This window comes from Ovis aries, chromosome 3, assembly GCF_016772045.2.
Source record: "Ovis aries strain OAR_USU_Benz2616 breed Rambouillet chromosome 3, ARS-UI_Ramb_v3.0, whole genome shotgun sequence".
NCBI classification, from domain to species: Eukaryota; Metazoa; Chordata; class Mammalia; order Artiodactyla; family Bovidae; genus Ovis; species Ovis aries.
Genome location: NC_056056.1, coordinates 157,271,802 through 157,285,387, shown reverse-complemented (window position 1 = coordinate 157,285,387; position 13,586 = coordinate 157,271,802). Strand labels below are relative to the sequence as shown.

Sequence of the window (13,586 nt, the reverse complement as noted above, 5' to 3'; positions counted from 1 at the left end):
CATAAGGGTGGTGTCATCTGCATATCTGAGGTGATTGATATTTCTCCCAGCAATCTTGATTCCAGCTTGTGCTTCTTCCAGCCCAGCCTTTCTCATGATGTACTCTGCATAGAAGTTAAATAAGCAGGGTGACAATATACACCCTTGACATACTACTTTTCCTATTTGGAACCAGTTTGTTCCATGTCCAGTTCTAACTGTTGCTTCCTGACCTGCATATAGGTTTCTCAAGAGGCAGGTCAGGTGGTCTGTATTCCCATCTCTTTCAGAATTTTCCACAGTTTCTTGTGATCCACACAGTCAAAGGCTTTGGCATAGTCAATGAAGCAGAAATAGATGTTTTTCTGGAACTCTCTTGCTTTTCCATGATCCAGCGGATGTTGGCAATTTGATCTCTGGTTCCTCTGCCTTTTCTAAAACCAGCTTGAACCTCTGGAAGTTCACGGTTCATGTATTGCTGAAGCCTGGCTTGGAGAATTTTGAGCATTACTTTACTAGTGTGTGAGATGAGTGCAATTGTGTGGTAGTTTGAGCATTCTTTGGCATTGCCTTTCTTTGGGATTGGAATGAAAACTGACCTTTTCCAGTCCTGTGGCCACTGCTGAGTTTTCCAAATTTGCTGACATACTAAGTGCAGCAGTTTCACAGCATCATCTTTCAGGATTTGAAATAGCTCCACTGGAATTCCATCACCTCCACTAGCTTTGTTCGTCGTGATGCTTTCTAAGGCCCACTTGACTTTGCATTCCAGGATGTCTGGCTCTAGGGGAGTGTGAGTGATCACACCATCATGATTATCTGGGTTGTGAAGATCTTTTTGTACAGTTCTTCTGTGTATTCTTGCCATCTCTTCTTAATATCTTCTGCTTCCATTCTGTCCGTACCATTTCTGTCCTTTATCGAGCTCATCTTTGCATGAAATGTTCCCTTGGTATCTCTAATTTTCTTGAAGAGATCTCTAGTCTTTCCCATTCTACTGTTTTCCTCTATTTTTTTCACTAATCTTTGAGGAAGGCTTTATCTCTTCTTGCTATTCTTTGGAACTCTGCATTCAAATGGCTATATCTTTCTTTTCTCCTTTGCTTTTCGCTTCTTTTCTTTTCACAGCCATTTGTAAGGCCTCCTCAGACAGCCATTTTGCTTTTTTGCATTTCTTTTTCTTGGAGATGGTCTTGATCCCTGTCTCCTGCACAGTGTCATGAACGTCCATCCATAGTTCATCAGTCACTCTATGAGATCTAGTCTAATCTATTTGTCACTTCCACTGTTTAGTCATAAGGGATTTGATTTAAGTCATACCTGAATGGTCTAGTGGTTTTCCCACTTTCTTCAATTTAAGTTTGAATTTGGAATCAAGATTATGACCTAGTCTAATGAAACAGACTAGGACACTTTACCGTTTTATGTTTCCTGAAGCAGCTAGTATAATATAAGAATTAACTGGTAATGAAAGTTTAGTAGAATTCATCCAATAAAACTATCTGGACTTCTCAGCCATAAATTATTCTATTTATATCATGTTTATTGATTTTCTTTTTCCAGAGTGTATACATATTGACATTCTCCATTTTGCTTAAAATGTGTATTTCCCAATTTATTTGAGAATAGTTGTTTATAATACTCTTATGCTATATTTTTGTCCCTTGTTCTTTTCCGTCTTTGGAAAGAATAGACTCTATTTTTTTACGTTTTTCTTTTTGTTACACATGGTATGTATTCTATCTTGTTGATTTCTCCTCTTCTCCTTGGTATAGTTTTCCTCTGGTTACTTTGAGTTTGCTGTTTTATTCTTTCTTCAGTTTCTTGGGTTGCATGCTTAACTTTGTTTTCTTTCTTTTCCCTCTGTTGAAGGCTATAATTAAAGCTATAAGTTTTCCTTTATATACTCTTCATCACTATTTCATAAATTTTTAACTGTAGTCTTCTTTTTGAATTCTGTGTATGGTATTAGTTTCCTGTATAATTTTCTGAATATCACAAGATTATCTCATGTGCTTTTTCAAGTATATGTTTTTTGTAAAGCTCTCCTTTTTTTCTTAATTTTATTTTATAGCAATTAGGGCCATTATCTATATTAACCCTAGAAGTATTAAGGCTTTCATGTAGCTTAATACATGGACTGCTCCTTAAATGTTTATGTACTTTAAAAGCGTATATATTCCCCATTCAAACACAGAGTTCTCTATTTCTATTACAGTTAATCTTATTAGTTGTATTTAAATCATTACTATTTCTGGTTATTTTTGATGTTCATTCTTTTTCTAAGATGAATTTGTCAGGACTACTACTAAAATGATGATTTATCTGTTTCATCTAACAGTTTTATTAGTTGTTTTGCATTATTAGTTGCATTTATGTTTAAAATGGGTAGCCCTTCTTTTATCCATTGTTCTTTTTTACCTGAGTTTGATACTCGTTTTTCATTTTGTCTTTTTCTCAGAATTACAAATATTAGTTTAGCTTTCTTTTGATACCACCATTTACTTTGCAAACTCTGTGCCTTTTTGTTAGATGTGTCTCTTTTTTTTTTTTTTTTTTTTTGGAAGTCGCTCAGTCGTGTTCGACTCTTTGTGACCCCATGGACTATACAGTCCATGGAATTCCCCAGGCCAGAATACTGGAGTGAGTTGCCTTTTCCTTCCCAAGGGGATCTTCCCAACCCAGGGATTGAACCCAGGTCTCCAGCATTGCAGGTGGATTCTTTACCAGCTAAAACACCAGTTCAGTTCCGTTCAGTCGCTCAGTCGTGTCCGACTCTTTGTGACCCCATGAATCACAGCACACCAGGCCTCCCTGTCCATCACCAACTCCCGGAGTTCACTCAGACTCACGTCCATCAAGTCAGTGATGCCATCCAGCCATCTCATCCTCTGCTGTCCCCTTCTCCTCCTCCCCCTCAACCTCTCCCAGCATCAGAGTCTTTTCCAATGAGTGAACTCTTCGCTTGAGGTGGCCAAAGGACTGGAGTTTCAGCTTCAGCATCATTCCTTCCAAAGAAATCCCAGGGCTGATCTCCTTCAGAATGGACTGGTTGGATCTCCTTGCAGTCCAAGGGACTCTCAAGAGTCTTCTCCAACACCACAGTTCAAAAGCATCAATTCTTCGGCACTCAGTTTTCTTCACAGTCCAGCTCTCAAAACCCAATATTATTGTTAAATTTTGTCCTTTTAGTGTCAGACTTATTGATGTTTCTTTAAATTTGTAAATGTGGTGGACTTGATTTCAGATTGGCAAATTTACAACCCATAATGGGCTTCACTCAGAAGAATATTTTTAAGAGGAGTAGAACTATTTAGAAGACCAAATCTGTAGTGTCACTTTTTAAAAGTTATGACAGCAGATAATTGTTATGAATACATTTTGCAGCTTTATTTCTTCAGTTATTGGGTAGTTTATACAAAGTATGAGATAGGAAAAGTGGACATTTTTTTAACTTAACGATAAAGCAAATCTTTCTGCAGATTAATTGATCGCTTTTTACATTTTTCTTGCCCTGTACTTTTGTTAGAGTGGAAATGATTCTGATGTAAAAAATCAAAACAATACAGATCAGTGAGTTATAGTAAGTATTGTTGAAAAAATATTGGTCATAGAAAATTTAAATTTACACTTGAAAATTCAAACTTTGGAATCGTAAACAGAGCTGCGTTTAAATCCTAACTCTGCTGCCTAACAGCTATACTCTTGGACAAATTAAAGTTCTCCTGATGCCTCACTTTCTTCATCTGTAAAATTAGAAGAATAGTAATGATAATACCTTCTTTATGAAATAATACAGCACTGGGCCCAATACAAATGCTAATCACCATTTATTGTCTTCAGTATTGTTATTCTCTGTATTAAAAAAATAATAAATATGTCCTGTATGTTCCTTGGATAAAAAAAAAAAGACTGGGATAGAAAGTATCATAGACTTCCAGGTTATAGAAATTATTCTGAAAACCTTTAAACATTGGAATCAGTTGAATATACGATAGATTGGCCTAATGTAGATGATTATCATGTAATTTTAATAGGTATTCCTTATATAGCCAATTTTAAAGTCATGAGGGAGTTCCCGCCCAGAAAACCACAGATCATTTAAGTGATAAAAGTATTTGTATTTTCTTCATTAGATACTGCTTTTGCAAAAAATAAAGATGATGGAAAATGGTACTACTTTGATGACAGTAGTGTCTCAACTGCATCTGAAGACCAGATTGTGGTAAGTGTGTATTTTAATCTTGAAGCTCAAGGAATCGATAAAAGGGGCCCATGAAGCACTATAGTCTATATTCTAGCAGTTCTAATAGTTGAGAGACTCGTTCTTATTTAAAGATACGTAAAATTGTCCTCTAAGTGGAGATCGGTCTTCTAAATTTGTCCACTAGCAGAAGCATAAGTTGAACGTGAAAACTTTTCTGGTAGTGCTCAACATGAAAACTGGACTTTTCTAATGAAAATATTAAATTCTCCCCTGAACAATAGGCTCAGACATTCTAGACATTGGCTAAAGTCAGAATGCTAAAATAGAAAAATAAAAAACTTTTAAGGGCCTTGCCATACCTGAGATATTTAAAGAAAAGTCTTATCCTTTATGACAATTATGTATTCAAACTCTCAAAATGATATAGATAAAACAAATTACAAAATTTTCAGAATTAACCCTGTGTATTTGTCTGATGTTTTCTGAATAGTAGAAAAATTAGGAAGTTACATCTACTCACACTTGCATCAGCTTGTCAGCCATAACTGAAGCAAAAATAGTGGCATTTGTTCCCCATCAGAGCACATTTTTATTATCAAATATTGATTGACAGTGTTGGTTAAATCGTGTCCAACTCTTATGACCCCACGGACTGTAGCCTGCCAGGCTTCTCATTTTCCAGGCAAAAATACTGGAGTGGGTTGCCATTTCCTTCTCCAGGGGTCTTCCTGACCCAGGGATCAAACTCACGCCTCCTACATTATAGATGGTCTCCTGCTTTGCAGGTGGATGCTTTATTGCTGAGCCACCAGGGTAGCCTCTATTGATTGATGAATAGATAAGGTGACTAATAATGTTCTAAGAAGAAAACTGAGGCTTGCTTGATAAGAATTTATTATTCTATAAATTTTGCCTTTATAAATTTTACTTATTGATCACAGTATTTACAAAGAATGAGAAATGCAGTATTTCCTCATGTGATGATCTTTCCTATACAGAGGTTTTCTGTAGATGGGGGAAGCACTGATTGCTTTACTTTATTTCCCGGTGTAAATTATGTATTCCTTGAGGGCAGAGACTAGCTTTTTGTTTTGTTTTAGTTTATAATGCTTTAAAAGTCTTCAACTTAAATTGTTCAGTTTAATCAATTAATAAGCTTCTGAGCCCAGTTACTGGCATAGTTTTAATCAGTTATTGTATACATAGATAGGAAGTTATTTTGAGTTGTTTATAGATGTTTTATATTTTTATCACCTGTTTGTACACATGATTTATATACATACATACCATTGCTTATCTCCCTACAGCTACAGCAAAGAACAAAAAGAGACTTTTGAAGTCTTAGTATATTTTAAAATGTGTTTATGCTTAAGTTAACTACATTTTTGATTTATATTTAGACTTCTAATTTCATATCATATCCCTCATTTTTCAGTTCTGTTCTCTTCTTTAGTCTCCCAACCAAAACCCTGAAGTTGCCTACATCCTCCTTCAAAGTCTATTTGACAACACTGCCCTAATCTTGGTTTCAAATAAATATCTTGTTTATATACAGTATGTGAATTTGATGTTACCTTACATTTTAACAGTAATAATTCTTCATTTAGTCAACAAGTGTTTGAATACATTCTGTATACAACACTATTCTACACAAAGTTGAAAGTGAAAGTGTTAATCGCTCAGTCCTGTAGCTCACCAGGCTCCTCTGACCATGAGATTTCCCAGGCAACAATATTGGAGTGGGTAGCAGTAGCCATTCCAGTCTCCAGGGTATCTTCCTTACCCAGGGTTCGAACCTGAGTCTCCTGCATTATGGGCAGATTCTTTACCATCTGAGCCACCAGGGAAGCCAAAAAAGACAGCTATCTCTAATGTCAAGACGCTTACAATCTATAGGTGACAGAGACATGAACTGACAATTATATATGATAATTACTGTTAAATATCTTGACTGTATAGATTGAGGCAGCTGTCTCAACTGATTGGAGTGTAAGGAAACAGAACCAGTGCAGGGAAGTTTACATAGAGAAAGGAGTGTTTGATCTGAGTCTGCAAATACGAATAGTGGTAAATTAGACAAAAGAACCAAAACCAAAGACATTCTTTGCAAAAAGAACAGTAGCTGTGAAAGCAAGGCTGTGTGGCAGAATATACCATTTAGCTAAGGGAACAGCAAATAATATGGTGTTCCTGAAACAAAAGACTCGTTAGGAAGGTAGAGCAGAAATTAAACTGGGGCTAAATTTGGTACTCAGATCATGAAAGATGTGTTCTTTGTTGTTTTGATCTTTTCTTAAAGTCTGTGAGAAGTGTTGAGTGGTTGTTAACTAATAGAAGAATATTATTAAATTTCCATCTTAACATGTTTTGATAACACTTTAGAAGACAGATTGGAGGGCACCCAGTAAAGAAGCCCAAAGGCCATTATTCAGCCTTCAGAGGAAAGGAGGCTGTCCTGAAATTTAAGCCACAAGAGCTTCTAAAGTTAAATCAGTGGTAGTAAGTATATAGACAGGGGAGAATGGATTTGTGAGCTCCTTAATGGATAGAAATACTAGAACTTGATTAAGATTACATGTAAATATAGAGAGGGGAGGGAGATGATGACTCTTACTTTAACATTTACTAAGATAGTAAGAAAATTTGCTGTGAAATTGATACCTGTATAATAGCTTTGTGGAAATTTCCATTAGGTAGTTGGACTAATTGGACTAGAGTTCAGGGGTGAGAACTGGCTTAAGTTATGAATTTGAATTGTCTGTCTTAGGTAGCATTTAAAACCATAGGTTTGAATGAGTCACCTATGGGAAGATACATATTCAGAAGAGCAGTGAGCTGAGGACTGAAAACATGATTTTTTTTTTTTACTTTAAGTCAGGATTTAATGAGCCCACAGGAAAATCAGAAGAAACTGTAGAGATGAAGCATCTAAGGAAAAGTAGTGTAACAGAAGCCAAAAATGCTTTAATGCAGGAGAAAGAGTAAAGCATTAAATGCCACCAAAAGATTGGCTAAAAAAGGCACCCATTTAATTTGTTTATGAGAGGTTTTTGAGCCTGGTGAAAGGCATTTCATTACAGTGGTTGCAGTAATCACACTGAATTGAGAAGTGTGCATGAGAGTAAATGACGAATATTAGATTTTCTGTAGACCCCAGCCTGGCTGCGAGGAAGAATAAGAGATATATGGCAGCTAGAAAAGGAATGGAGAGGAATTTATGGTGGGAGAAGACTTTAAGTATTTTTTATGCCAAAAAAGTCTGGTAGATAAGAACTCATTAAAGATACACAGTGATGATTGATGGAGCAGTATCCTTAAGATGGTAAGAAAAGTTGGAATCTAGAACAAATACAAAATGAAGCTGTTACTATTAGAAAGACACTTGCCTTGTCCTTAGAGACAAGAGGAAAGAAGGCATAGAATTCTATTTCATGTTAGAGTAAGAAGGTGGGTCTGTGATATGGTTGCACTGATTTATCTGTCCAGCTAACTTAGAATAAATGTTAAATCCAGTGACCATTCTTCCTTTATAAATAGAAGTCATACTATTGATATAGTTAATAAATTTTAATAGTTAATAATTTTAGTAACCTCCATTTGACCATGTGTGGTTTTCTTGATTTATGTCCTATCATCAAAATTGGTTATCAGCTAAAAATTCATTCTATATTTAATGTGATCTTTGAGAATCATAACCAAAAACTTTGTTTGTTTGTTTTAACAGTCCAAAGCAGCATATGTACTCTTCTACCAGAGACAAGACACTTTCAGTGGAACTGGCTTTTTCCCCCTTGACAGAGAAACTAAAGGTGCTTCAGCTGCCACAGGCATCCCATTAGAAAGTGATGAAGATAGCAATGATAATGACAATGATATAGAAAACGAGAACTGTATGCACACTAACTAATGAAAGTCCTAGAAGCCATAAAAGAGAGACTTTCCTGCTGGTGGTATCTGTTGAAATGATGAAGTTACCCACCGCATTAAACAAAAGTCTGAGATGGGGAGTTTCAGATCACTGAATGTAAATCCTTTATCAGATTTTAACTTGTGCAGTACTTGAAGTGAAACACAATGAAAACTTTAACAGAAATTGTCTCTTAATACATTTACAGTCTTGTATTTACAAGCTAAATATATATAGGAAATCACAATAAATCCCTTTTAAGTTTGCTGCTGTTTTGATGAATTATGTTTCTTTAATTTTTTGGATGTGAGTTAATTGATGACAAATGTTAAATTTGTGGATGTTGGTCATTTATTTTGCTCAGATAATAACTGCAAGAAATCTATGGCTGAACTTAGTTCTTGGATAATCTAGTTCATGTGCATTAGGCTGCCACATATACTACTGTGATAATGAGCTGCAGTGTCAGTGTGGCATAAATACTACAGTAGTATTCTTGGAAAACCAAATTTTCAAATCTTTACCTGGTAATCAGTGTGGGCCTGTTATAAAACTAAATCATGATACAAGAAGCAGTCTTGAAAAAGTTATTTCCTTTTGTAGTATCATAAAAAAACAGAATATTATGTTCATCTTACTACTACTGTAGAAACAGGTTCTAGACTTCACACTTCATCGAAAGTCACTTTTCAGTTAAATGTAAGTATTTTTCACTGCTGTTGGGATCTATTCCTTAGATATTCAAATTCTTTTTGACTTCTTTAAATTTAAATGCGTATCTTTAAATCTGATGTTGGTCCAAAATTAAAATTTTGGCTGTCTGTTTTTCTCTACCCCATTTTTTGGTAATTTGGCAACTTTTAGCTCTCCTATTGTAATATAAAGACAAATTTAATAGTATTCTGTATCCATAGTAATGATTGCATCAAGCTTAGATGAGAAATTTTTTTCTGGCCTTTAAATTACTAATGGACAATTGGCTTTAAAGGTAGGTCTGTTAACTTTCTTTGTATGTTCCTGATGGAATTCACCATAGCCTTACAGCTTTTCTCAGAAGGGAACTTGTTACAAGAGAATTGGCATTGCATGTTCCAGAGTCAGAACCTGTACAGTATATAAAACATACAGACCTTGAATTTGATTTTAGTTCACCACATTCAAGGATCCAGGATGCCAAAAATATGTGTGAACATTTGAAACATTTTTCATTTGCTGCTTTTTCCCCTTTGATCTAGTTGAAAGAATGTATTATCAATTGGCATACAATACTGCCTTTAATAGAAAATAAATGCTGGGGCACGTTTCACATATCGACTACCTGAGAAATTGCTATGTGTCCCACTATTATTAAAGCAAAAAGTATAATGTTCTTCACTTGAACTAATCAAATACAATAGATTATAAATTGTGTATTGTAAATAAAAGTTCACTCTGTGAGTGCACATTTTGGTAAATTATTTATTTATGTTAGCATTTAAACGTGAAAGAAAAAATGCATTTAACCAGGATAAATGAGGTATGTTGATCATGGCTTTGCTTTATACCTTAATATTAAAGCTGGTTTTTCATCCTGGTATTTTTAAAGCTGTTTTGGGTTTTTCCTTTTTATTCTTTCCTTTTCTTTTTCTTTCTTTCTTTTTTTTTTTTTTTAATGTAAACTAACCTCCTGCATGACAGAGGTTAAAATTTTGTCTGCACTTGAGTTCACTTGAGTTTACATTTGAAATGTGCATGTTTATTTATACAGATTTCAATAAAGCTATTCAAGGCCTTATTTAGTCTTTTATTTATTACTCTGAATCTTTTAATAAAAGTCCCCTATTTTATGGTCAGTGACCATGTGCTCTACTTTTTAGTTATATAGTTAAAAAGGAAAACATGTTGTAGTGAGGTAAATCTTACTGTTAAGGACATGTTTTAAAGTTGACTTTTTCAGTTTAAATATTCATTGAGCAACTGTTTGTACACCTACTAGAGTCTTGAGATTTAGCAGTAAACAAATATCCCAGCACCCAGAGAGCTTTCAGGCTTTCTCCTACCTACCAACTAGTAAAACTTTATTTCCATTTTTCTGAGGTTTAAAGAAAAGACAATTTTTTTTTAATAGCTCTAGGTTGTAGTTTCTACCCTAATTGTGTGTTTTTAAAAAGAAAATGATGTTAATAAAATTACTGAATTTGTCAAATGGCATTTTCTGCTGCAAAAAATAAACTCTTAAAAATAGTGCAAAGGGTATTCCATACTCTAAAAGTAGGTATCCGTAGGTAGTACAGGGTCATAGGAATATATCCAATCTAGAATTCGTCTTCTAGCCTAGATACTTAGTAATCATGTGGCTTTAAATTTAATCTCTCCTGGTCTATCTCTTCACCTGTAAAATAATGATGATAATAGCGTTTATTCAGCACTTACCATAGACCAGGTACTATATTAAAGAGTTAGATGTATTAACTCATATAACTCCACAATAGCTGTGAGGTAGGGACATCGATCCTCCCCATTTCTCGTACGGAGAAACAAGGATACAAAGCAGTTCACGCTGTTGCTATGTGGTGGATATTATGCGATGGCCAATATTCTATCCTCAGATGTACTATCTCCCACTAGTTTCAGTGTCTGACTCACAGGATTGTTTGGAGCTCAAACGAGATAATGTGTTTTATAGGAAGTGCTTTGTAAAGGGTGTAGGATACTCACTGATGTTTTCAGTCTAAATAGAAAGTCATCTTGAAGTCTTATAACTTTGCTCCCAAAAGTATCTTCAGGTGACTATTTGAGAATTGAATAAGAAAAATACCATCTGGAGTATTGACTTACGATTCCCCTTTGAAATTAACTTCATTCAACTCACATACATTTATTACAATTTTAATTAAATTTTAAATATTAATATAATGACATTTCCCAGATGCAACCCTGATTCTCAGGACTTTTTTCATTCGCCTGTGACTTAGTTTTAATTAATGTCTGTGAAAAAGCTGCAGCCTGATGCTTTACTTAAATCTCTTGCTTTCTCTTATAATCTGTGTTCTTTTAGTGGTCCTATATTTCTCCTTGCTTTTCTAGCAACTAGATATAAAGACACACAAAACATTGATTGGGGCATGAAAAGAAATTAGTTAAAGGCCCAAACCATTGATACAGTATAAGGCAGTGCTTTTTCACCAGTTAATTTCCGAGGTGGGGACATCTTATGAGAAATCAGCCAGGAAACTAAGACCTGTAGTCTCCTTCAGTGGCTTACAAAAGTGGGGAAGAGGAGAAGGGTTACTAGGGGTGGGGAGCATGCTAGTAGGAACATTTCATCCTAGAGAATGTACTGTCTCTTGACACTATCACTGGTGCATCGTGATAATAAAAAGTAAGCCAACTTTTAGTCTGTTTTATTCTCTTTAAGTATTTGCAGACAATCCATTTCATTACTGCCTGCTTCATATCCTCCCTACTTGTATGTAAGCTTCTGATCTTTGCTTGTGTGGTATAGATGAGCACGTTCTCTCCAGGTTAGTCTTTAAAAATGTGGAAAATTCTTGTATACTAGGAAGGAAACAGAGGTCTTTAAAATCTCTGAAGGAAAGGAAAATAAATTTTATTTCTGAAGCCAAAGAAAAATAGTGAAAATCTTTGTTCATATTTTCTACTCTACAATAAAATAACTTTTAAAATTGTATTTGAAACAGCTTCTCTTGAAAAAATACTTACGTTGATAACTCACAAGTACTTTTTTTTAAGCGTCAGAGGATAAAGAAAGGGAGAAAGAGTGTATTTATATTCTTGCTGACTAATATTAAGTTGCAGAGCTATATACTCTATGGTTTCATTATCAGATTTTTTTAAATAAATATGCATAATTTTTCTTGTAAACATTCTAAGTTGGGGCATTTCAATTCAATATGTATGTTTTTCTTATGTTTAATTCTTATTTACTGTATATTAAAGCAAAAGAATTTTGAAGTAGCTCAGATAATGCTTTTATTTAAAACTGGATTAAGTATATTCAAATTTTTATCGACATAGAATAGGTTTTTAAATATCAGAATTGGGAAGATGAAATGTTTATGGTAAAATTTCAGGTATTAATCAAGCTTTATTTGAACTGATGATGGGGTAAAGAGTTTTTAAATGGATATAAAACAGACAGTACAAAAATTATTTTTGGCAAATATATGCGTTGGGAAACATATTCACCCTACACCATACCTTGGGCTAATTATAACCTGCTTTACCTTGGGAAGCCTGGAAATTGCCAAGATAGTGAAAGAAAAAGACTGAGTTATTAAGGGAATCTAGAAAGGGGATAACCATTCAGGGAAAATCAAGAGTTGACATAAAGTTGTGATCTAGAGTCTCAAAGGATAGATAGAAAAAATCAGCCAAATGGATTTGGATTTTTTTTCCTAGAAATGCATGTTAAATATGATCATACAAAGCAGCTAAAAATACAGCTATCTCTTTGGAAATTGTTCTTTTAAATGGAAATGCTGTCAAAAATAAGATTGCACATTTTCAATATGCACAAAATCAAATATTTAAAATGTTTAAATTGCTTTGGTAATTAACTGTTCAACTGTAGAAAATCATGGTTGAAGTTGGTGCTCACTTGCTCAAAGATTTCCCTCATATCAGGAACTTATAGCTTGTTTTATATAGTTTGATGAAACAAAATAGTTTCATTTGCTGTGACTTTTAAGTCCATTGCTAGCTGGAGTTAAATCTACATACATAAAAGTAAAACAATAAATATGGAAACATCCCAACAGTCTTTTCCCATAATGTGTATTCTTCCATTTTTCTTGTTAATGACAAATTCTTTACATTTCCCAAACTGTTGTTTTAAGCGTTGACTATCACCTTGTTTTTTAACTCGTAGTTAAAATCTTGCAGGGTTCTTAAACTCTGTAACATCTCAAACGAAGTTTCTGATTAAAACGTATTTTGCTTTTCTTTTAGAATTTCTGAAGGAATATTGTAGGTTAACAGGCATTGTAGCTCCTCATTCCTCCTCTGTTTATTGACTGTTAGGTATGCTAGGTTTTGGATAGTTCACACTAAAGTGTTCTGCTTAGTCCAGCCTTACATGTATGCCTTCACTCCTTCATCTGGCCTGCTTTCTTCTCACCTTGAGTTCTTCCTGTAATGAAAGTGAAAAGTGTTAGTCACTCAGTCGCATCCGACTCTGACCCCATGGACCGCAGCCCACCAGGCTCCTCTGTCCATGGAATTCTGCAGCCAAGAATACTGGAGTGGGTAAGTAGCGATGTATTTCATTCTCTCTAGTGAAAAATGTATTCATTTTTCTTTCATTTCCTCATATCACTAGAGAATATTCATATCCATATTCATATATTTTCATTATATGAAGTGGGCAACTTTTAAACTCCCTTGAGTTCATAAGAATTAATCTTGTCATTGCTCATGAAAGACTTCTTCAATAGAAGGCACAAATCCAGCTTTTGAAGTCATTGTTACTTATTTTTAGCAAAAGAATAGGAG

General features: G+C 34.6%; 1 protein-coding gene across 6 annotated transcripts in view; it reads left to right on the top strand.

Moving 5' to 3' along the window:
- USP15 (ubiquitin specific peptidase 15) overlaps positions 1-9,867 on the top strand; it is a 129,213-nt gene extending 119,346 nt beyond the window's left edge. For all 6 annotated transcript variants that reach the window (XM_004006508.5, XM_004006507.5, XM_060412878.1 and 3 more), the window contains 2 exons: positions 4,116-4,204; positions 7,911-9,867. In XM_004006508.5, coding sequence (XP_004006557.1) covers positions 4,116-4,204; positions 7,911-8,093 — 272 coding nt within the window. In that variant the 3' untranslated portion in view covers positions 8,094-9,867. The remainder of the gene's footprint in view (positions 1-4,115; positions 4,205-7,910) is intronic.
- The last annotated feature ends 3,719 nt before the right edge of the window (positions 9,868-13,586 follow it).